The 26912-nt window shown below is 33.7% G+C and overlaps 1 protein-coding gene across 1 annotated transcript; it reads right to left on the reverse strand.

Moving 5' to 3' along the window:
- Window positions 1-1975: 1975 nt before the first annotated feature.
- Window positions 1976-20966, reverse strand: LOC136412944 (uncharacterized). The gene is made up of 12 exons (XM_066396213.1): window positions 20580-20966; window positions 8484-8541; window positions 5198-7052; window positions 4956-5145; window positions 4733-4900; window positions 4432-4671; window positions 3683-3820; window positions 3501-3629; window positions 3294-3440; window positions 3161-3245; window positions 2348-2487; window positions 1976-2298 (listed from the first exon to the last, which is right to left on the reverse strand). The coding sequence occupies exons 2-12, from the start codon at window positions 8509-8511 to the stop codon at window positions 2245-2247; spliced, it is 3174 nt and encodes a 1057-aa protein (XP_066252310.1). The 5' UTR covers window positions 8512-8541; window positions 20580-20966; the 3' UTR covers window positions 1976-2244.
- Between the last annotated feature and the right edge of the window lie 5946 nt (window positions 20967-26912).

The following is a 26912-nucleotide window of genomic DNA, read 5'->3' on the forward strand; positions in this document are numbered from 1 at the left end:
CTTTTTACGTGTTTAATTATGTTTCATGAATCTTTGAGATTCTGAATCACAGTTATGTAATTATTCATGATTTGGTTCACGGTAGAGAATTATGATCCATAAAATATGCCGAATATGTTTGATAACATTGTTCCCACTTAATTCAACAATGGATGTAGCAAAAATGTGTATAATGTAGTTTTAATGATATTTAAAGCACATACAATTAATAGAAAAATTATGGGCATTGTTAAAGCGAAAAAAAAAAGAACATAAAGATTGTATTGAGTGAAGAGTTGAGTAACAATAGATATTTTAAACAGACTTTGTTGTATCATGAAAACAGTCGTAAATTTCAGATCGTTCACGGGCATTTGGAACCAAGAACTCTCATTTTTTGTTCTTATAAAAAATGAAAACTAAGTTTTCATTTTCCACCCCTACAACAAAGAAGATTTCAAAGAAATGTTCATGCATCATCTCTGTCCGCTCATGCAACAATATCCATTTATTGAAGAATTCTTGTATTTAATTTGCAGCATTAATTGTCTACACCGATATCCTGAAAAAGCACAACAAATCTGTTTAATCCGGTTCAATCAGATTACAACAAACCCGCATTATTGCGTTATTCAATATGATATTTGCCAACAGTTAATTACTAGGACTGAACTAACTGATGGTCGTTTAATTGCTCCTTGTTTACTGTTTTATTTAGCTTGATACAACAATAATCGTGTGAAATGGTCTTGTTTAGATATTGGTATTTAGTGCCCTTCATATTTTTAGTCTCAACGATTTACATTTATTTTTATTGTTTAGCACAATATGGTATATAAAAAGTGCATAATCTTTCAAATAGCGTGATCCTTCTAAATAGCTTCTTGATGACGTTGTTTATAATTTTTTGGCCAAATCAGAATCTTAATAAGCCCTTAGTCAATAGATCAAAGCACCTACATACCAATATACCTCCTACAAAACATGGAATATAACAATACTTATCTATTTATCAACGTTTTCCAGAAAGCCATATTCTCCTCCATTATTGGAAGGTGCAAATCCTGTGTATGTGGCCCAGAGGTAGAGGTAGAGGAAAGCTCTTAATCAACAATTAAGGGACTTTTTAAGTCCTTTATTGTCCTTAAAATTTTTATTTATTTTTCATTCACTTTAGTTCGGTCTGACGTCTTGCTATATTCTCCTTATTTTTTTCAAAGTATTTTGTGGTTAAATTTTTGTTTCATCATTGAGTATATTTTTTAATAATTTTTAGTTAAATTTTCTTTCCTTCTCTCTTTTTTTCACCCGCACGTTTTGAGAGAAGCACTTTTTCTGATTTTCGACAAAATTTACGCATACGATTCGAGATTGGTAGAAGAAGTAAACACTTTACTGCAGGGTAAGGTACACCAATATATACCAATACATTTTATAAAGTAATCTTAAGACTAATCATAAACAAGAATGTATTAAGAAATTCTTTCTGATTTTACTCGCAGATCCGAAGGAAGTTTTGTCGTGTATATAATGTGAAATTGATATAACTTTCGTCAATGGTATGGTATGTCACTGTTTACTATTTGATGCATTCTCCATTTTTGCATATTATTGAGTACCATTAAGGAAAAAAGTTGGCAAAAAGTCATTAACAAATTTCTCTTGACTATACTCTTAGAGTTTATCAAAATTCAACACTTATCTTATCAAAAAATATATCACAAGAACATTAAATTGGACTATATCAACAAAATCTAATTTATCATGAGTATTTTCTACAATTTGGCATGAAAATATAAAATCTCCTGTTTTGGAAGAGAATCTTGAAAGTATCAAAATACATAAAGCGTATTGCGACATCGCAGTTTTGGATATCAGAGAATAAAGAATTGCGAAGAAACAGTATTTGTCCTTTAAACACTGTATTTGTTTTTTGAGCTTGTTTCGACGTAATTTCAGCGCGAAATAAACTAAACACTAAAATCAAAAATGTATATAAAAATATACCGATGGTTTATTTTTTTATTTACAACAATAATGTTTCACTAAAAATCTCTTTACAATATAGATTTACAAAATATTAAATACAGAATTTATAATATTCTTAACACAGTGTTACGCGGTTTCTTAGAAAGTATCACATATCAAACGTTTGCTCATCACTAGTGTGAAAATACTATGTAAACCTTCACAAACAGCCGAATCCTCAGTGGAATGTTAACTGACATATTATTACCAAAATATACAAATATTAAAACCAAAAACCTAAAGGTTTTCTAAAGCTCCCCCAGTTAGTTTTGCCGCATAAAGGCTCACCACCTGAAATACATTTTATTTCACACTAATAGGTTTCTTTTAAGCTTCTTACCTTGTAGATAAATATATATTGCTCTTTCGTTTGAACAGCATTAGCCCTATCTCTCCGTATCCTATGAACTATCTTCGGAATATCCACAAGTCTAGTCTTCTCAAACTCCCTTATTGCTATATCACTTGCAATTACCACCCCTAAAGCAAATATAAGTTTTTAATATCATTGTCTAGGGTTTGGTTCCAATGATGGATACACTATTTTAATTTCTGCTCAACGAGTAATAGGTACAGATGAGCCATTCGAAAGAAAAAGAACCTCTCAGATTCAGGGCGAACTTAAATACTAAATCTAAGGGTAATAAAACAGTATCGCACCCTGGCTAGAGAGCACTTAATGATTTATGACACCACCTGCGGCATCACAGCGTTACTGTTAGTATTTGATTGGTACTATACCTAAACGCAACAGGTCTATACTCTACTGTCGTTATTTGGCGCCCCAGAATCTTCATTGGATGATGGAGGCCATAGGACATGGTACTTGAAACACACTTTGAATTTTGCATAGAATTGAAAATAAAATGAAATAAAAAATAGATATTTTCATTTGAAAAAACAAAGTTGGTGGTCGTACCTGATTTTTGGACTACTTTATATACATGAATTAACCAATAAAAAAAACTGCAAGAAAAAATAAAAATCGACGTGTCCGAGAATTTTGGCCGCATATGTTCGGCATTTTAGTTATATGGGCTGTTCCATCCAAAACTTCCACGCTGTGTATACACAAGGGTTAAAGTGATCTGACTAATGGATTCACCCCAAATTTAATCATCAAGGTCTCCACTGACATCCCCTTAAAACTCACCTGTTCTTCCAGTCCCAGGACTACAGTGTATGATCACAGGGTTATGGTCAGTTTGAGTTGCACCATTATGCAGTCTGTTATTATTCTACAACAAACAATACGTTACTTTGATAATTAAATTCTGAAAACGTACCTTATTGTCTGGAGTCCCAGATTTCATATAACTTCTAGCTTCGATTATAAAAGCAATTAAAGAATTAGCTTCCATTGGAACTCCCTTTTCCGGCCAGCCCAAATACCAGAAATGCATAACTTCTCTCCAGCTGTTGGAAACCATGTTCTGGAATACAAGTTCAGGTACGATGAATTTAGGTTGGCATGAAGTTTAAGAAATTAGAACCTTTAGTTGCAAGCCCGATATGATGTACTTTTCCTTAACTTCTCTTTTCTTTAAGGTCACTTGGAAATCTCCAAACATTCTGCTGCACTCGAGTACCTCAGATAGTGGGAGATAGTCCACACATTTTTCCTATAAAAGTTCGCTTATATGTAAACTTAACTTTGTTACGCTGATTAACCTACCAAGCCGTTTTCCACTAAGTGAGTTAACATCAAGATAACTTTTGCTTGTTGTTCCCAAACCATTCTCCAGAAATCGTCCATTGTGTTTTGCATAGGTCCTTGGGTTGCTATGTAGTACCCCTTAGTGTTGTTTGGGCCCTAAATTGAAAATTCAAAAATTTTTAAGTGTGGTTGGCATGCATTTCTCTCTGGTTTTCACGCCGCCCAGCAAATATCGCAAGTCTCTTCCTATATGTATTTGGCTTTCCTGTATGTAATTTTAATTCCAGTATTAATTCTCTTGCCCTGAAAAGGTACTGAAAAAGGGTATCGTTTCCATAGTAAGACTGTTTTAAAAGTGATTCGTCTCTATAACTCTGATAATATTTTTATGTAAGATAATTGAATTTAATTAGTTATTTCTTCGAATCCTCAAGAGGAAAATATTTTTTCTTCCATTAAAACCAAGAGAAACTTGAGAGGCATATTCTGTTACGAAAAATATCATTCTCTGTCGGTTAATTTCGAATCTCATGGTGATTCGCAACACAATGGACGCAAAACAAGTGCGTGTAGAGGACTTTAAAACGAGTCGAGTGTTCATATGAAGTTTTTTTTGTTATGCATACCTTTACTAAGCTATTAATATTAGGAAATGTCTTAAATAATTTGAAAAAACTCTGTATTTCAGCAATGCCTTAACATAGAACGCGATTTAACTGACCTTTGAGGATTTGGACCTTACCCTATCTGCAAAAATTTTAACTTACCGTCACATAACTTGCATTGATATAATCACTATTAGCATATCCATCAATTGGAGCCAAGTAAACTCTAGTTTCTGGAAGGGGGATCACATTAGCATATCGATTCTTCGTATCACATCCTTCAGGCAATTCCGAAGTTCTGGCAGTAATCTGAGGAATATCTTCAAATTCTGCTTTAATATCTTCAAAATTTTTTGAGAACTTCGCCAGAGCTGGGAAATTTAAGGGATGAGTTGGAGCAACCTAGAAATAAAATTTGCAATAGGTGATTTGGTTAGGAAATATCTAGTTATAGAATACCTACTGGATCATCAAAAGCAGGATTTCCAAAAGACCTTTTTGACATTCTGGCGCCTCCTTTTCTTCTAATGCTGTTGTAGACCGACAAATTGTCAATGCTGTAGTCGTCTAGAGTGACAGGTCTGCATCTTGGGCCATAGTTGAGACGTTTTTGACGCTTCTTCATGATATACTGCAAAAATCTTTCTCAACCAAAAAGCCTTTTTTGTGAGAAAAACGTAATTTACCAACAACCCAGCCAGAAGGACCAAGCAAACAGCCCCTACACATAAAATCACAATAGCAGCTATCTTCCCTTTATAACTCCCCCCTTCATCGTCAGTAGTAATGCTATGTTCAGTTGAAGGATTCGTTGTAAGGTCACTTAGTGCAGTGGTATCGCTCACAATTGTAGTAGTCGCATTTCTGGAAATTGGACTGGAAAATGACGGTGTAGTTGCATATCTAATGCTTTATATTTAATAAAAACCTGCTGGAAATTTCAAGTTCAGGAATACTTGGGGCCTTCCTGGGAACTAGAGAATCATTGGAAGCATTCGATGTTGAATAAGGGAGGCTTGAATCCAGTGTATCAGAAAGAAGAGTGGTGTCATCATGGTCTGATCCATCCATATGAATAAAGGTGTACTCTGTGGTTGTAGGTGTTGGCTCAGAAGGTTCTGCTTGAATCGAGTATATGGAAGAAGCTTCCATCTTATCTGGAGTTGTAGAAGTAATAGGAGTAGTGGTGACCAATGTTTCAGTTGACATCTCATTAACAACAGCGGTTACTGTATTTAACGTTGTTTTATCAGCGATATTTTCGGTAGTATCTTTCTCAATACCATTTTCATCAACCATAGTAGCTTCCTCCACTTTATCATTACTTACAGTAGTAATATCCATTTCATTATTTTCAGAGCTTTCAGCTTTAAATTCATTTTTGTCAGAGTTAACCCCAGCCTTCGACGTATTCCGAATGATCTGCTTTGCCACTATGGAGTTTTCCAGACTTTTCGACGTCCTTATCCCACTATCAGAGGTAGATATCACAGACTCGAACATTGTGGTTGTTAGGGGTAATTCTTCAGTTGTATCTAAGGTTGTTGTTTCAAATGTTGTGGTAGTTTTTGGTATCAGAGTAGTAGTTTCTTGTGTTGTCGTTTCAGTAAGCAGATCAATATTTTTAGCAACTTCGTTAGTTCTCTCAGCAATGTTTGTATAATTTATTATTAGTTCCACTTTTTCTGTAACAAGTTCTGTCGTAAGATCTTGATCAGGTATGATAGCCTTAGGGGTAGTTGAAGTAGTAGTTGATTGGTTAGTTGTTAACATAAGTTTCTGGGTGACTGTTGGAGGGAGTATAGTAGTAGTTCTCAGTAACACAACTTTGGTTACATTTTTTGGGCTTACTATTGTCTCTGACCCAATATTGTTGTCCAAGACCACGTGAGGAGTGGTCACATCTTTAAAACTCTTTTTCGTAGTAATAATAGGTGATTTCGCAGTAGTAATCCTTGCCGTAACCCCCTCATCAATATCCTCTTTAACTCCATCACCATACGTCATAGTTTCATTATAAACATTCTTATACTTCACTATTTTTTTTTGTTCAATATTCAAATCCTTATGTATGGAATTCTTGGAAACCGTCTCATTGTTTACAATAGTTTTTGTTTTTTCAAATTCAAAGCTTGACCTTTCTGGAAGTTTTTTCATCAAATCTTCAAGATCCTCATCGTGATCTTCATCTTCATCTTCTTCCTCGTGCGGTTCATCATCAAACTCATTTTCATCTAGTTTTTGATAGTTACCATGAAAACTTTCAACGGTTTGTTTAAATTTCTGATCAAATAATTTGGTAGTAGGTGTTGTTAGGTCAGAATTGTTGTCAAAGCTGGGATGACGATTTATTTGTGACGATTTGTCCACTGTGCTCGCAGTCACCGTATTTGATACTTGTGTTATGGTGAAATTGTCATCTTTGATGCGAATCTCTGAAGACCAGAATTTGGAAGCATTATAGTTCTTATTTCTGTCTTTATCATCAAGTTTTACAGCATCTTCTTTAGGACCGTTGCTAGTGGATTTATGGACATCGTTAGCGTCTCCGTAATTGCTGAGTTTAAGGGGAAATCCTTCGAAGATATTAGCATTGTTTGTGAGCTTAGATTTAGGTTCTAAAGTTTCAGTCTTTGGGTTCGTTTTTACAATTTTGTTCAGGTCTCTATTGTTGATTTCTGTGACATTTTGTGATGGAGTTGTGGAGGGAGGCGGGGCTTCTCTAATCTGCCGTAAGGCACGTTCTTCAGTTGAAGTATAAGCTACTAGTACTAGGAGTAAGCCTGGAATTGAAAAAAGACACATTTTTAACACAAATTTCTATTGTTATAGAATAAATTTTACTCTTGATATAATGGTGAATACGAGTTTGTCATCCTATCTATAAGTACCTGGGTGGTTCAATTAAAAAACAGGCATGCAACGAATCACCGATTATATTATATTCATCTGCTAATTACATTGTATATTACATTGTATATTTATATAAAACAATGACCCTGTTAACGTGAATGGAAATAAAAAAAAACTTATATGTATATAAGTAATTTCAATTCTTTTTTTTTTTCAATTTTGACCTAAAGTGCACTGAAAGATTGTGTTTTTGCTATCAAAAATGATTGAAATGCCTTTTCTTAATATAGCAGGTATTTTGAACGTGAAAATTAAGTTTCTGAAAACTTCGTTCTCATGTTTTTTTAAGCTTTTGCCGTTCAAAATACGATAAAAAAAAACACTGCTACGGTAAAATTTTTGACAGAATCACTCATAGAAATGTTCATTTATTTAACAGAACAAAGATAAATGAGTTGGAGATATGGGCCGAATAAACGTTTTCATTTTAATTAATTTAAAAGAATAATTAATAACGAAGAAAAACCAAACGTAATTGCATAATTTGCAACTATGCACATAAAATATGATTTCTACATATGAAATATTTTGGAGTGCTCGGTTTTCTGTCCCGGCCATTATTCAATGTATTTATCACGAAAGAATTGAAAAGAGTGAAGCCTTTTATAATGAGTTGTAAATTGATGAAAAATAAATAAAACGCATATTCCCATATTTTATTAATAATATACACAGATATCATAATATTAGATATTAAATAAAATAAAATAACGTTTATTTTATGCTCGTATACGAATCTCATAAATGTCCACATTCGGATTTGAAGTTGTGCCACTTTACAACAGTTAAATAACTGAAAATACTTAATGAGGTGCGGGCTGTTAAATATTTCCATTTGTATTAAAGTTTTACTCATAAATTTTACTTTTTAAAATATTTGAGTTGCACGTTATGCTTTATGCTCTGCGCAGATGGAAAAATTTACAAAATATATATTTTTTAGACTCAGGCCCCCCATTTTACGTATCCAGTAAGTCATTGACTGTTAATTTATGACGTATTTTTCGCATTTTTAAGATTAAACAAATTTGGTTAAATAGGATATTCATGTCAAAGTATTTATAAATTTAAAATCTTCAAAGAAAAAGAATTGTAATAAAAATAATTTTTAATCCCTTGTCGTTCTATCACCAAAAACTTGACTTTCTTTAATAAAACATTCTGTATATTTTTATATGCAGAAACTGTAGTTACGGAGAAAAATTCTACTAAAAATAAGCAGAAAAGGGAAAATCTCAAAAATGTAATTTTAATTTTTATCGCGTAAGGCGGTGTGTCAAACGCAACCCTTCTACCTTTACCTGTTATTACTTGTAGCGTAACTCCCATAATGCAGCATGGTTGCAGTTACTGGTTTACCTGAAACATAAAATTACGTAAAAGGCCATTCGAGTAAGAAATTGATTAAAAAAAATTATATGTGTACGTGTTTTCGCATTAGTTGGCGCAATGCAGACAAAGATTTAATATGCATAGAATAGTTTCTGCATTTGTCCTTGTCGGCTTCATACTATTTACTTTACATAGGCTCTGACATACTTTCCCTAAGACATTTATTGTTCCTGCTTAATTGGATTAGGATTGGCTGTTAAAGGTTGGTTTCATGCAAATAATTTAAGCCGCAGTTGTACGGAAATCTATTTCAACGCATTGATTGACTAGAGACGCAGGAAACATCAATTAAAGTCCATACAAGATGGGACAACAATTACAAATTCTGTGGAGGGTTCTTTCATGCTCAAGGCATACTTAGTAAAAATCCCTTGTAGCGAGTGTTAAAACCAGAATTTCAATTTCAATAAATTATTTCAGTCACGTTATCTTTCAAGTGATCACCAACTGTTAGCATTGTTTACGAGGAAACTGAAACATAGCCCCAAGCTGTTCGTGACCATGTAAAGTTTTTATTATTCAGTTTATTAACCGGTTTGAGAGAGGTATTCTATTTATCTCAGCCACTTCATCTCCTGGTAGAAGCCATTGCCCAAGTATATTTATCTAAGACGGAATTTTCAGATTTTTCTTCAGTGCAGACCTTTAAATTTTAAATGTCTTGAAAGGTGCATTTTCATGAACAATAGAGTGATATTTAACTTCGTCTTCGATCTGCTAGTGAATGTTCGATGATTGTACCTTTTACGGTTCAAAAATCCCTCATTCTCCTTCTATTTACGTACTATTTATTACAATAATGGAAATGATGAATTGACAATTTACTAATCTGGGCGGAGGCACGATAACTGAGCTTTTTAAGTAACTTTTTATATAGGAAATGGTTCTTTAATAATGCATTCTCATGATTTGTTTATTACAATAACTGATTTGCAATCTTGCATGGCAAACAGCACTCTTCTATCCTCCTTAAAATCCAGTAAAATCTGTATAGCAGATCTTCTGCAATGTCCTAATCCACAACCCCAATGTAACCGTGGTTAGTTATATCACAGAAAAAAAGTCAATTTTATTAATAATTAGATTTAAATTAGCGTAGTAAGTCGCAATGATTCTCTTTTAAATAGCTCGTTTAGTTCGATTTCATAGTTAAAATTTCGGATGGTTAAGTGGCAGTAATATGAGTGAAAAAAGCTCTTGTAAATGAAGTTGTGTCATTTGTGATTAATTCGCATCAAACTACGAATTAATCCTCTCTGCCTACTCATCAAATAATCCCGCATTTTATAACTGTTGATGTTAAAATGGCAAAATTACCGTTAGGGTTTCGTTTTTATTGGCATTAAATGGCAATTTAATTTAGTTTAAAGCAATATGATATACACTTCATAAACAGCTGTATGAACGCTCCATATAACATGGCGTGTAGCAAAATGTCACAACTTTAATGATCTTCCGTTAATTTAAAAATTGTTATTATTTTTACAGCTAAAAGTGTTGAGGTTTTTTAACTTGAAGTGCTGTTGCAGAAGAAGGAAATTTGCGCAATTAGAGCATAAAAAAATAGAAATTAGAGCATAAACGTTGAGCTCCACGATTTGATAATTGAAAATAAGCTGCTTTGGTTACTTGAATTAAACGTTGTCTCTTCTTTGTAATTTGAGTACGTTTGCCCTCATTTGTGATTTTCCGTCCTGATCTATTTCTTTTCTGTTTTAATTTCCCACATTACTCTCTTACTTATTTTTTTAATTTCAATTCCCAGCTTTCAAGATCACATAGGATCCAAATTATTCGCAATTCAGCACAGTTTCAAAATGTAATGAAAATTTCCGTAGCGGAAGAGACAGATCTTTACTTCCTGCCAATTTTCAAATTTTCATTGTCGAATCTCGAAAATTTGTGCATTCAAACTCACCACAAACTAATCGTCGCGACACGAACTATAAGGTACTAAATAGGATAAAAAGCTTTCCTTATACGAAGTAGATCTACATACAGGTCTTATGGCTTTGAGAGATCCATCGACCGTAGTGGAGACACAGCATCGATTCTGTCAACCACTTAACATTTAATTTATGCTGTGCTAATTGCTTAAATTAAATTCATGGATATCTATTGTAAAAGGTATCTACGAACTATGTATTGCAAATATCCTCATTAACATTAAATGTCTCTGGTATGAATAATAATTATTGTTAATGGCTCTAAAAATTGCTTCAAAAAACACTATTTAATACTCTGTTTAATGTTTTTTGCTGGATGAAGTAATTCTTCAATTTTCTAGTCTGCGACTAGTGATCATTTTAAATTGATGTATTCGCGGTCCTGCAACAATATCATTAATGGTGTCCTCTTCTACGGGTAATTTTCTCTCTCATATAATCCACAAAATGATAATTAAGGACAGAAACATTATACTCCTATAGAGCACGTTTCCATGAATCTTATCTCATGTTTGTTGAATACATTGGTAATACGTTAGTCACACGATCCGGTTATTTTTAATCCGCCTACCTACGGTCTGGCAAATTCCCCATTGTTTTTAGTTATTTGGAATAGCTAAACGTTATGGAACAATGGACCTTGGATCAAGATGTTTAATAATCGATAACATGTTCCTGAATATTTTTAAAAGTACTGTACTTCGTTAACTGTACTTCGTAATTCCTGTATATTCTCCACTAATCACTATTAAATTGTATCTAATTATGAATCAAAATTACATAACCCAAACCATCGTAATACCTTATTAAAATTGCACCTTATTTGCTATAGGTGGGACCAAAGTAAGGTATAATATTTTACGGTCAAGTAAACACTTACGCTATTAAAATGGTGTTTACCGTGAAATTGGTATATTTTTTGTTAAATAGGCGTTCCCATTATTTCATAAGCCACTCTTGCACTGAAATTATTCAGATATAGATTTCAATAACAAGAGTTGTTTTATTAATGGCAAAAAGCCGGTATTATTGCGCAGACCTGTATTGGTTCATGAGTTTTGTTAGGAAAATTTTATGCGGTTTAGTTAGCACGACCTTTTATCAATTTTGTGTGTAGACACAAATGTCGGAACTTAAAAAAAATTTAATTTTTTGCTGGAATTTTGATATGATCGCTCTGCTCATCTCTACAAAAAGACCTTCGAGCTCCTAGATGACCGGTTATTCGATTAAATCCACCGAGGTTCTACTTAGACTTGATTAAAATACACCTAGAGTGCCGGATTATTGACATTTAGCCTGACCAGTTAAGCCAATTTAGTTCATAAACTTACAGTGAGTGACTTTAATCTTTGAACACTTATGTTTGTAGCAGAAATACACCGAGAAAGAAGAGAAAAAGAAGATTTATTATGGATATATTATTACGTACGTACGTACTGTACGAAAACAGTTCAAATGTATTTTGAGTTATATCCGGGAAGAACAGCCGCATAGAACATTATTTAAAACTTTCGATGAACATTTCAAAAGCACCAAACTGACCAAAAACCTAAAATGAAGTATGGAAGCAGAATGGAAGAAGATTTTCAAAGGTATCAAACTCAGCTAAATGTTGATCCAAACTTTTAAATGTTTTATGCGGCTGTTGTCTTCCCGGATATAATTCAAAATACATTTGAGCTGTTTTCGTACTGTTCCAATCAAATTTGTAATAAAGTCTTAACATATCTCTTTTCTCTTCATTTCTGAAGCTCATTTTCATTGGAAATCTGCACACGCTCTAATCTCGTTGGAGGAGTTCTATCATATATCGCGAACAAAAGAAAGTCTGTCGATGGAGTCAAGGCCAACTAAGTAACTTTTTTAAATTTAAATATTTCGGCTTTTAAAAAAGTAAATTATAAGAAGTTTTATATCAAAGAAATCAGAATGAAACGCACTATTTTTCTGTCGAAAAATTCAATATAGCGCCCATAAGAAAAAATAAAGTTGATTATGGTAGCCGAAAGACGAAACGTCGGATGGCAAATCTGAATATGTCATCGTATAGTTGAGAAAAAGTGGCAATGAAAATGTGCTTATGGATTTAATTTTCCTTGTCAAATAATGTTAAAAAAAAAAATTGATTCTCCAATTTTTAGTTTTCCTCGGGTATCTTCGGAAGTACTCGAAAAATTAAAATTTTGAAAATGGTATTCGATCAAGCGCTAGATTACGCAACTTTGCCCCCATTTAATCTTCTTCGTATCTCTTCTAGTTTCCGAAATCCCAATGGTGAGGGTCGAATTTGAAATACCCGTATAACTGCTCTTAATCTTCGTGGCATAGACGAAACCAATTGTTCTAAGTAACTAAGCGATATTTTTTCCCATTCCTTTTTTAGATGCTCTTGCAATTCTTTCAAGTTTGAAACCGGCCTCTCACAAACTTTTTTGTCCAAATAATCCCACAAGTGCTCAATGGGATTAAGGTCTGGGGACTGGGTGTCTCGATAACTGTATTTGGGTTAGATTGTTTTGGGTAGTTGTATAAGAGCCATTCTCGCGTACGGTAAGCTTTATGCTTGGGATCATTATCCTGGTAGAATCGAAATCTGTTCAAGATCCCAAATTTTTCTGCACTGGGTCGTAGATTCTTTTTCAAAATATCAATGTACATTGCAGCATCCATATTCCCTGTAATAAAGTGCAATGCTCCTACGCCAGTTGCGGCAAAACATCCCCAAACCTTAACGTTACCACCACCATGTTTTACTGATGCAGTCAAGTTTTTGCTGTCTAGGGCTGTATTGGGTTTGCGCCATACTTTTACTTTCCCATCACTTCCAAACAGGTTAAACTTCGACTCATCAGTAAAAATCACATCACGCCAGAAAGTTTCCGACTCAAACTGATGTTTTATTGCAAAGTTTAGCCGCTTTTCTTATTCACTACACTAATGTAGGGTTTTCTTCGAGCAGTACGCGAAAAGTACCCCATCTCTTTTATCGCCCTACAAATAGTTGCGGTTGAAATTGTCACCCCTTTTCTTTGTGATAACTCTGTAGTTCATTTGGGTGCACTTATTTTCGGATTTTTTTCTATTTCCCTCTTCATCCAACGTTCATCGACTTCAGTCAATTTTTTCGGTTGACCTTTCTGAAGAATTGGTTTGATGCGATTTTACGTTTTGAAGCGACGTATGATTGCATAAATGGTTGTTCGTCTAACATTTAATAATTTTGATATTTGACCACCCGATAAACCTTCATTGTATTTAGAAATTACAAGTTTACGTACTGCAAGGGAGGTATGTTGGTCTTTACGCGACATCACTGAACTTGTATTAAAACCTTTCTGAACTTCTATAAAAATTTTAATGATTCCCGACTAAATCTTTCTAGTTGTATTCAGCAGAAACAAGTTATGATACGTAGAATTGCATGGCTTACGTGTGAGCCCTAGCCTTGTGAGGGTGTTCACAGATTAATGTAACGCATCATTTTGCTGCAATTTTACATAATCTTCAAAAAATTCGAATCCAAAGAATTGATTTTGCTCACATTTTGAGGATTTAGCCTTATATATTATCTTTCTAATTTAATAATTAAAATCATACAATGTATCGAATAATTATCAAGATGTAGGCCTCTGAAAAACATACTTTGTGTTGTTCAAAGATTAATGTCACTCACTGTATATGCAGAGAACTTGACTACAAATTTTATTTTGTTGCTAACTGAAACCAGACAGACCAACTTAATGGTCCGCCACCAGAACATCACCGCTGCAGGCTTTCTCTTCCTTCTTAGTGTTCACATTGCGTGCGTTTTTCGTCAGAAACCATCATTTCTCTATTATTTCTACTTCCTGAAAGGATTTCACGCAATTTGGCGAACCATAAATTACGTGTATAAATGTTTGGTAACCTTTTTGCTTAAGTTGTTCACCTCTAGCAATTAAGTGATAAACACAAACACAGTTAATTGCGCAAATTTTGTATGGTTTTGTTCTGAATTGACATGTTAATCGGTCGCAAATAATCCAACTTGTAAGCTTTAGGTATATGTAGCAATACAATTTGAGAACTTACTAAACCGTTGTGTTCTTCTACAGATACTGTGAAATGCACTTCCGTTTGGTTGGCCAAACAGAGCAAATGAGCACGGTTAATGATGCGTTTCAAATAGGCCGATTGTTTGTTTTTTTTTGTTATTGCTAATTTGGACTAGTTTAGTGCTAGTTAGAATGACCGAAATGTTTAGGTAGTTAGGCATACCTAAGTAGACACGTGAGGATTACCATATTTACCAGGCAAAGAATAATTAGGAGCACGAGGTTATTCGACCTCTCCTATTTCCAAAGAACTGTTTATTTGCTTTACTCTCTACGGCTTTGTAGGATTAATAATCATACTTCAAATAAGATTTAGTTTTTGAAAATTAGCTCAAAGGCACCTATATATTAAGCGAATAAAGCCGGGATTAATAAGTGAAAATTACTTTATATTTTGAAAAGAATTGTGATATGGATAAAATTCTCCTGTCTTGAAGAATATCTCTGGTCGTGTCATCGCACGCGATTCCCCTATAGGTATTTCTGTGATTCCTATAATCGATCTACAAAATTTACTATCTATGCAAAATACTGAGACGATTATTACACTATACCCTAAGAAGTTCCTTACTGTAGGTCCATTGCGGTTGTTACGATTTTTCTCATCTTTCCTGCCTTCTGCGATTTCTTGTACTATTAAATGCAGTTCCACTTCTTTGATTTCTACATAATCCAGTTGCAAATTTTACTATTCATGCACAAACGTAAATAATTTTCACTAGGAAATCCTTTGGTGTAGAAAGCCTATTTCGGTTATTACAATTCTAGGAAAGTTATTGATCAATAGGTATCCATTCAGTTTAATGTAGGCATTCTACAAACCTAGAAATCTCGTTTCTCTTCAGTATCTAACTCAATGTCAAAATATGAAAAAAAGGTCAATAAGTAAGATATCTAGAAGATCTAGGAAAAATCAGGTATTTAGAGAAGAAAATAGGAATACACCGAGACTAAGCAGGTTAATGCATATACTAATTAAAAAATTTTATTATTATTTATTTTCAAATGTCAAAAAATATAGAGAACAATACAACAATAATTACGAACGATATAGCGTAAAAAGTAAGATTAAAAATACTGGGAAGATTTGGAGAAAATTGAATATTTAGAGGTATGATTCAAATCACGTAATTTTTTATTTACGTCAAAAATATAACGATTAGGAGTCGCCTTACGTAAAAGGACAAGTCATATAAATTTAATATGCTAAAAAAGAATAAAGATATATTTGAATATCTAAACACAATCTCAATTTTTTTGCACGATTGCCGCTTGATTTGTCGACGCTTTGGTTTAATTTAATTTAATTTATTTTAAAACTTCTTTGTACATAGGTATGATAATTATTTGCTTTGAATCTAACAATATTGTTAAATACTGCTAAACACTGATAGCGATGCACCAATACCTGACAATTTCCTGTTACATATTAATTTTGAAAAGATATGGCATCACTGCTGATATTAAGCCTGTGATGTGTACGAAAAGTTGCGTGATTTGAACCATAATTGAGTATGTATTTATGTTCAATTATCTTTAGTTTTGGTTAGTGTATTCTAGCAAGTGAAACATCGTACCATTCATTAAAATCAATGTCAAATGTAAAGATATAAATATGAAAACTAAGGAAGATGTTGATCAATCAGTAAGACAAAAAGTTTATAGAAGATCTAGAATGAACCGAATTTTTAGAGAAAAAAGAAAAAATTATAACACATCAGTTTAATTCATGCCAAGCAAATTGAAAACAATATTATTATTCAGTACACAATTAATAAACAATGACAAAACAATGAAAGTTAGACGCCTTGAGGGTTAGAAAAGATATATGTATATTATTCATTCATAAGTATAAGATGAAGGATTGAAGATTCAGAGGAAATCAATTATTTAGAGCTCTTTGTAAAGCTGCATTTCCGTGAAATTCCAAGTATTCTAAGTATAAAAACACTCTTCACCCCTCTAATTTTTCAATGACAAACGTTTAACTTTGCTTTCATTTCATTGCCTGGCATTATTGGCTATTGATATTGCGATATGGATCGCCTCTGTCTGTTCAGCTTCAATTAGTATGATTAATGAATTTTCGACCCACCCAATTAAAGCCCGTTGGAGCCATTTATATACAAGGCCACATTTAAAAAATTTCAACTTTCTTTAGTCATTTAAAAACATTTGAAAAATTCTAGAACAGAATCGCTAAAAATATAACAAAACTTTTCTTCAATATTTTTCTATCGTAAAATTTGTGCGTAAAAAACCCTTATCCTATATCAAATTTTCATGAAATTCAAGTTTGTCAGTTTCTTAAAAACTGACAAATTCATTGCTTATGAATATCTCTTTTCAAAGTTGTATCTCCACAAAATTTCACATTTCTTACACGTTTCTGAAAAATCTGCAGAAATTCCAGTTTCTCAATGTTATGAAAGATGAAAATGCAAGTCGAAACAGCAATGAAAAAAGTTACTACATAAATCTGCTGAAGTGCATTGTATTGAAAAATGTAAAGTTATATGCAAATCTAACATTTCCCAGACTTGTTTCATAAATGTAAAATTACATAATGGCTAGTCTCTTGGTGTTGAAAAATTGAACCGAGTAGTCATACAAACCCATATAAAGGCAGTAACAAACGTGAGAATTTTGGACCTAATTGCTGATTCTTTAATATAAAATGTATTGTTATTTTCCGGAGTTCGTCTATGTTGGCTTTGAAATAAGGTCAAGTGCAGATTAAAATATAGCGTTATAAACTGATAACCTACATTGAATGATATCGTGTTATTAATTATTCTGGGAATGTCTTCAATGATTATATGTGGTTTTTCGATATATATATTTTATATGTGCTAAGAAAATTACAAACTACATTACCTTAAATATACATGAAAACTCTCTTATTATTCTAGTAGTTCGCTATTAATCTAGTTCTTTATAGCGAGATTTTCTGAATGTTTTCCAATTTAACCTTTTTGACAAAAAAAATAACAAAAAAAAAATAAAAGAAAAACCTTATTCGAGCAGGTACTGAAAGCAATCATTAATACTATTCTCAATGGCAAAGCTAATCTCAATGAAAGAAGGAGAATTCAAAATTGCAAGTTCAGGCGACATTTTTCAGTTTTTCTTGTTCATTTCTAGGAATATATCGAAAAAAGAAACTATAAAGTTAATACTGCATTTCAGTAAGAAATTTACCTCGCGCTACGCCGCTTTAAAACCGTTAGAACCAGTCTTTGATGCACATGATCTGCGATGAACTCTATACAAGAACCATCATTAATCGTACTTTGTGACGTCTTACTGGAAATTAAATTAGAAACGCAACATTGGCCATCATCTACTCGTAAAGAGAATCGAGTGGAGGTCAATTGAAGTCGACCAACCGTAATCAAAAATTCCGTTTCATTTTTTTAACCTTAAAAGTCGTAACTACCATAAAATGATCTTCGATCAAGGAACTTATTACTCTTGAAAAATCATGCCAAGGCACCTGAATTTGAAATACATTTTAACGAGGGGAAGTCACCTCCGCAGAATTATTTTCAGGTGGAGGTAATTAAGGTAGTATAATTGGCAAAAATTTCAAATTCCGAAGATCCATATCTGTAACTCAATTACCCACATTAAAATTCATAATCCAGCCTGATTCATGAGCGATTATGTGTCAACAAGTCCATTTTTGACGTTGGTCAATTGTAACATTAACGCTGACCTTTTTAAGATAGAGTGTGGTCATTTTGTTTTCATTCGGTTTTAATGGCGGCAATTGTAGGAATATAAACCATTTCTGTGGCGCAATTACTTTATTGTATAAGAACCAATTGGTCTATTGTGCGTAGTTATGTTTGGGTACCAACAGGTAGATCATAAACAAACTCTAAAGACGGCAAAGAAAATGTTTTTTCTTAAAGAATTTTTTGTAATTGCACATAATATGGGACTTTCACTGCACAAGACCATAACGATCCAATTAAGTGTTACAAGTGGATAGCTGTAAAATCACAAGAGGAGCTTGCAATATGTGCCAATAATTAGTGAAAATTTTGTCAATAATTGTCTTACGCTTTAACTTGCGCTTTTAACTTTTACTTACTTTTACTCATAAAACGTTTATTTGTGCCATGACTCAAATCAGTCTTGCACTGGGGGATTTAATAGCTAGTTATTAAGTTACACCCCATAGACAACTTTCTACATAGATAACTCCACGTAATTGCGAACAGCTTGTATAACACCTATTGTTGTCTAGGCACCCAGCAGGTTCTCAGAGGCTCAACCCATTAATTAATAATTTATATTCATCGACTTATTCAGCAAAACAAAACCGACTACAAACCTTCGTTACATCATTATAAGTAAAAAATCAGTATCATCATCTAAAACTAGTAATAATCACAATGCCAGAGATACAGAAAATAATAATGATTTAAGGTTGAACTTCCTGGTTTTTGTTAAAGGCGATGGAGACTTGCGTAACCTATCTATTATTACCAAGCTACTAAACTGTTTAATTTAGTATTAAAAACCAAATGATTTTTTTTTTGCACCAAAGACCCAAGTTCTGAAAAGTCACACGTTTAGAACTTGCTTGAAGTGAGGCATGAATAAACAGCATCTTACCAAGAATCACCAACTGGTTTTCAGCGATTCAGGCGCAGTTTGCCAAAGATGAGCTAAAATTGCATTATACTTAGTAAATCACATCACTTATGTATTTGTAATGGAATTTATGAGCTTAGAAATCAAATTTTCATTTTTGTTTGAAATTTGTAGCAAAGAAGAGATTTCTCTTCAAATGTTTTCTAAATATTTTAGGCATTTTTCGTGTTATACTACTTAATCAATTGCATTTTTAATTTATTGTTTTGTTTATATTTTGATATTGCTGTTCCCGAGACTACCATAAATTGAAATGAATAGTCATAATAATTTAATCTTTCTTTCGTCTCAAAATATTTGTTTACCCTAAATAATACAAGCACGATTCTCTTTGCTCAATGATCAACTTCTTCTCTTTCATTATGCAGTATTTTCTTTGGATATTTTTGTAGAAGTATGTTATAAAAGGAATATTTGGGAGTTGCACTGAATTTCAACCACTAATTTTGGTTCTAGAAGATTAAAAAATTCTCACAATTTTTAATAAATTGAAAAATTCTGGAATTTCATGAAAATGTAGTAATTCATTCAATTTGCTTAGAGATTAAGAACACGTGAATGATACAAACTTTGAATAAAAATGTTGTTGTGCATGAATAAGTTCTATTCGAAAGAGTTCTAGATTTCTCGAAATTTTTTATAAACTGATGAGACTTAAAATTTCACCGAAATGCGGTTATGGCGAGAGATATTGTCAAGCAACGATTTTACGAATTACTTCCGCATTAAACCAATAAATTCGATCATAAAAAATTTCTCATTTTTTTTAAACTCAAAATTTTGGAATTTCTTCAAAGTACTAATGAAGGATTTTTATTTTTGAAGTAAACTGTTTAGGCTGAGCAAAATCCATTCTTAGAATATTTTACAATTTTTTTTAACAATTTATAGAAACTAATAGAATTTGAAGTTTTATCGAAATACGGTGTTGAAAAGCGGGAGAAAGTGACAAACATTGAAGAACCTTTGAACTAAAATTTGGGGACAATTTACATATAAGGCAAGTGAAAATATTCTAACAATTTTATAATCCATTGCACGGACTAATAATGGCTAAACTCCATGAAGTGTACTGCTTGACCAATCGAAAAGTGAAATTTCAAGTTTGTTTGGTCAATGGCAGTGACGCATTTCCTAATTAAACATTGACTTCAGTCATTATCACCAGATTGAGGGGAATAAATTACAAACAATTTTAATAACAATAATCGCAAATACGGTTATCATTATCAAGGATAGCTCATAATCGTCACTTGCGAAAAATCATCTTATCGCTCTCTTATGTATTTATACTTACCATTATTTCCATCATACATTCAATTATTGCAAATAAAATTCCCTCTGAAGGTAAACCAGCACTGGTACTTGAGTTTCTGTGTCGAAAACCTTACACCAATCCTTGAAGATATCCAATAGAAGCGATAATTTATTGAGTTTCTGTTATCAGACCTCGCAAAAGGAAACCAAAACACGGAAACCTCAAATATTTTGCAACACCACGTATATGTGGCACGCGGATGTACTAAATGCCCACTACGTCACGGAACGATCGAATACCACAGCAGTACCACCAGTGGAAGGAGAGTTGGGCTTGCTTGACAGTACTAGAACCACCGTATGCGAATGGTTCGGTACGACTGATTAGCGCTGAAAGCAGTAAGTACAGGGTACTGCGGAATAAAACGGTCCCTGACTCAGGTATCGGTTAAGATAACTGCCGTAGTTTGTTGGTTTTGTTGACATGATTGTGGAGTATGTTGTCTAGGTTACCACACAGAGGCGGATTCACATTATTGATTCCTCAAAGTACAGTCATAGAGTCCGCAGCGCGTTCGCCTTAGATGTCTCAAAAACACAGAAGTTTCATTTTCACATACCTGTTCCACATTCAATGGCGTACGACGTGTATGATCTTTCTCATGAGTTGGAAATTTCACACAGCAATCTTTCCACAACAAAACTGGAAGAAGATATAGAAAAAGAGGTGGAGATTATGGCGTTCTCGAGAAAGAACCCACTTCGGTAGCAAGTTTTATGTTAATCCTAGATCTCTCAATACGACACAAATTTGATCCCAGTAAAATTTTGAAAATTGGAAAAATTGGGTATCTCTGTGCTTTGGAACTTTTCAAAAAAACTTAGATGGCAGGCATCCTCCAGTCATACCTTAATATCCGGGGTGGAATCTGGACGGCCGGGATTTCTTGGTTGAATCTTGAAGGAAAACATTGTTAAACACTTTTTTGCCGAGACAAACAGAAAACGGAGTAAACACTCATGACTGTACACAAAAGTTGTATCAGTCAGTTACGATTGAACGTTTTAAAAAATTCGTCAAATTGTTACGAAAATCAAATTTCAAAATCCATTTTTAAAATCCTTTGCCAATTCTCGGGATATAAGCGAAACTATTCACAGCAAATCCAACTGAATCATTTAAATCCATATTTGATAACGATAAAGTCATACTAAGTGGTCCATCTATTCCTTGATCCCCGATTTTTGTATTTTGGGGACCATAAAACCTTCCGTAATTCAAAATTTCCCTCTATTTGTCTTATACTGAAAATATGAGCTGAAACTTGCAATATAGGATCGATCGCTGGCTGCTCTATTGGAAATTTGATTTTAAACTCCAAATCATGAACTACGCTGAACAAGGTAGTTTCCCCTTAATTGTTGTTGGGTCTAGTACCATGGCCTCGAAACCGACACAGCGTTATTATGACGTATAGACTAGGTTTAAGTATTAGCTGTGGCATCAATTATACCATATGGCGTGGAGCGATGATAAAGTGACGTCAATGGTTGTGATTAGTAACCATTGGTAACAGTGGTTCTGCATGATAATGAAGATAGAAGGTATCCAAATTGAAAATATGAATAAAGATAACGAAATTTGGAAAAATCCATTGTCCCAGTTCTTTTAAATTTTATAATTATTTGTTTTTGATTAAATGCTTCACAGTCACCTTCTGGTGTAGAAAGGGCTTAGGATCTGTATGAAGACAAGCTAGTAAGAGTCAGGCCAAAGTTCTACCATCACTGTCCCCAACATCCTCCACCGCGCGGAATCTGATACGGCAGATCCTTTTCCCACTTTCTTTAACTTTCATACTACTTCATAGACTACATGATGCATTATTAACGTTGACAAAGGAAACCTGCACCAGAGAAAGCAGAATCAAACAATTTGATGCATACACATGATCTACAAATTAGGGTCAATTCTCAAGAGCTGGAAATCAGAATCAAAGTTCTGGATCAATTTTAAACAAATGCACCACTTGTAAAAGAATTTTTCACAGAGCGCGTTCCGAGAACGTCTGCTACGTTTGAATAATGCTTAAGTCATATGGACTTTATTGTTGCTCAGTACAATGGCGAAGAAGCCTCTATGAAAGTGGAAAATCCATAAAAAGCGATTGAAAATGAGGATTTCGCTATGTAGTCTTGGAGACCTTGGAGCGGTCTTACTAAGAATATTTCCTTATATAGTATTCAACTAGTACCGTTGCGTTCATGACATAATAGAAGCATAAACATAAATCAGGTTCATTACTGCGCTTTTGCTGTAATCTAATACAGGGCGTGTGATAAGCTAAATACAGAGCTACAGTGACTAATGGCATGTACTTATCTCTAAAGGATAAAATTATTTGAAGCTTAGGTTAATGCTTAGATTCTATTAACTATCACAAGAACTTAAAACCTGCGATAGATGTTGTAAAACTATTAAAAATGAGGATTTTTGGGTAGGTATTTTTATCTTTATCTTGGTCTCACCAAGACTAGTTCCTCATATAAATGAACAATCACTATAGCAGTGATTTTTTCTAAATTCAAATTAGTACAACTCTGTTCCTAACATAGCAGCATGCACATAAATCAGGTACATTATCGTACTTTTGCTGTAATCTAATACAGGGCGTATGGTGAGCTAAACACAAATCTATAATGACTAACGGTATGTATGTATCTCTGAGGTCTAAAATTCATTCAAGCTCAGGTCGATGCCTAGACTCTATTGACCATCGCAGGAACTAAAGACAAAGGAAACCGAACTGCTATAGTTGGATGCTTTAATTACAGTGAAAGTAGGTATTTGGGACTGTTAACACCGCCTTTATCTGTAACCTTGCAAGCGAAGGAGTGCTGTGTCGCGACCCACACAGGATTTGGGGCTACGCCTCGTCCAACCCCCTAGGACCGCCTTTAGAGCCTCCAAATGATTAGGACTGCAGAAATGTGATGGTAGTTATCTGATTTGGTCATCGGATGTGATAGGAAGACGTAAAGGGCCTCTTTTATTGTGGTATTGTTGGGGCTTTCAAAAGGGGGATTCCTTATTGGAAATGGAAAATATCATACAAAAAGAATTGTTTCGAGACCAGTTGATGAATGCAGCTGTTGGGTACCGCTATCTCGAAATATAAAGTAGTGAACGAGAATCAAATATTCGATTAGGTGAATTTCACTTTGAATAATTGAAGAAAAAAACGTTACTATACATATAAATATGTTGCACATTAGGACTGCAGGAACCAGATTCTTGATTTTGCAGAGCAAAACGTTCCTCGAAGAATGACACAAGAATTCTATCAAAACTTACCTCGTTAATGGTTATCAAACACACGTTATTTTGATATAATTCCCTTTTTACTATAATCAAGAATTTAGCTCTTGGGTTCAAATATTTACTTCCGAATTAAGGAAGTTAAACATAAGAAATGGAGCAAAATATTTTAGCTCTAATTCAAGAATCTGAGAGAAAGAAACAGATATGGACCAAGGAGATACATAAGATTTTTTGATATTTTTCTCATAAAGAACCAATTAATACGTGAAGCTTTCATGAATTTTTAGCATTGCTTGCGCTTATAACCTTCTCAGGCAGATTGAGTTTTTCCTTCGCGTTACTTTTGATATTATTTCCTCGAAAACAAATTTGAGGAAACTGTTTCTCAGCACAGTCATTTTTTAACATATTTAATTCCCTTCTTTCAGTCCTTTCAAAATTAAGCCTCATACGTCATTGACTTTTTGCTTTTATTGACCTTTCACAATGTTTTTAGCGCTAGAAATTTTTAGAAATTATATCTTCCATTTACTTTTTTCTCATTTTTCCCATTGCAATGTTTTTTAACTATTGAGATTCTTTGCAGTACTCAGTATGTACTCAATCAGTGGCGTGTCGTGTCTTTTTAAGATTTGGCAATTTTCCAAATTTATATCTTGTTACTGACTCTTCCTGGAAAACCGTGTTCTGCGCGTTTCTGCTTTGGTGACTTACTATTGTGTTTTTCAAATTACAGAGAACTTTTATGAACGTTCAATGTACGGTATTAACCAGTGGTGTACTTATTTTGTTCCTCACAATTTCTATAACTTTTCAATATATATCAATAAAAGATAAATTTCTCTTTGTCACATTCACGATTTTGGATTCTGCGTATGTACGCCTTTGATTTTTTTCATATCAAATTACAAAACCATGATGAAATTATGATATTTTAATATTCCTAAAAAATAATGCTAAACTTTATTTTTCAGTTCATAAACTTTTTAAATCTAGTAAGATAAAATCGAGTTTTATTTCGAGAAAAATTCGATTTTATTAATTTATTACTCCCATCTCGATATGACCCTCATTTTCATCAGGAATCAGTAATGTTCCTTCTGTGTAAGCATTTGTTGCGGTTGAGCGGTAACGATTACGTTTTCTTTGGCGTTTACGCCCTTTTGATTTCTTTTGGTACGGCCTTGATTTTTTCATATAAAATTAGTAATTATGATGTTACAATATTCATGAATATGAGTAATGTACTCCATTTTTCAGAGCCTCTTAAAGTTTTCTCAATTGTAAATGCTGGCGATTTTTCGATGCCCAAGTGTCCAGCTCCGTCTATACGTCTCTACTACTAATTAATTATTTCATATTTGCTTCGAATATGGCTGTTTCCATACAGTATTTTTGTATAGTTTGAGAGGATTCTCGGTATTTGCAATATTCGGTCAAGGACCACCACATCTTGAACCATCTCTGTAACCCTTATTGAAGCTGAATTTGTAAATTTCAATCTTTTGCTGGGAGTAATAATCATCATTCATTCTCGCCTCGCAGTACGGCTTACTATGCTGAATTTCGTGATATATTCAAGGATTAGATAAAAATAATTCTCCACTCTGCAAAATGATTCATTCTCCATTTCATATCGATCAGAAATACAAATTCATGTCTGTTTACAAACAGAATCGACATAGGCAAGTCATAATTTAAACCCAAGTTATACATTCAACGTCTCCCCAGTCCAACCCATCGTCACTGCGGCAACTCCTTGTCCTCGCAGCTGTCAGTTTTCGCGCACAGAGGGACTCCTTTTTGAGCAGGAGAGCAGGAGGAAGAGGATTAAACCTCTGCTCTGCGATGTGCAGGACGAGAGTTTGATATCGTCGAAGCGCTTGCGAGTTTTCTGTGATCTTGACACCAATTTGGTTCTAGAACATAAGATCAAAAGGTATTTTATTAAAATGTAGTTTTATTTCTCACATTTGAGACCTTTCGGTGGTGCACTGTGGTCCATTGCATCAGCCTCTCCGGTAGTGTTCACTTTCATTGAGTGAGTGCTCCTCTAGGAATGTCCTGTTTCCTGCTATTATTTTATTAAACTATGTATGGTATTCCTTAGGGTTTTCCGTGCATTATTAAAATTTTCCCATTGCCATTGGTTAAAGATAAAGATATATTTTTAATCACTAGTGCTGCTATCAAAAAGCCCCCGATCAAACACTTTTAGGACCATTTACTTGTTCCTATTTCGAACCTTGCTGATGTCAAAATCTATTATTATCGGGGTAAGTCTCATTCTCTCCTCATCCCATCTGGTGGTTTCCAGAAAAATCGATTGATTTTATCTGGCACATGTGAAGGAATTCTCCACGTATGACGTAATCACGGTTACACATGGTTGCTAAAACTCGAGCGCATATAGCAGGAGAGCAGAAACCATCCGATGTTCGAATTTGTCCTGCAAGGCAACAGCAGTGCTTTATGTGATGCGTGATACTACTGTAATTGACCTTATGGCCAACATACAAGGCAGGAAACTGGTTAGGTTCCAATTGAAACCCAAACTGTTGGTTTATTCAGGGCGTGGTAAACTCAAAGATACATATATTTTCACCTATATATAGTTTACCAAAATTGATGTAAAACAACGACCTAGATCCAAAAGAACTGGACATAGCAAACAATTGCCGATTTCACAAAAAATTGGTCCAATTTTATGGGCGAAAGCCATGCATAAATGTGCCTATGACGTAATTTTGTCCCCAGAAAAGTCGAATCGGCGCACATATATTATAAGCAGCCATGGTGACGTCATTTCCGCCGCCATACATTTGTGTCTAATTTATCAAAGAGAGAGGGATAAAACTGTATGGCAAAAAAGAATGTTATATCCACTTCTTCTAGGCCTTTGATGTTATAGTGTCGTTAGAGTTATAGTGATGTTTACTAGACGAAGTATTGATTTATTTTAATTAATGAATTGAAATGTTATGCATTGGTTCGAAAAATATAAGTATAAATAGTTCAGTAATAATTATAGTTTTTCCCTATCTAGCTGGG

This window comes from Euwallacea similis, chromosome 13 (genome assembly GCF_039881205.1).
Source record: "Euwallacea similis isolate ESF13 chromosome 13, ESF131.1, whole genome shotgun sequence".
In the NCBI taxonomy this organism is placed as follows: Eukaryota; Metazoa; Arthropoda; class Insecta; order Coleoptera; family Curculionidae; genus Euwallacea; species Euwallacea similis.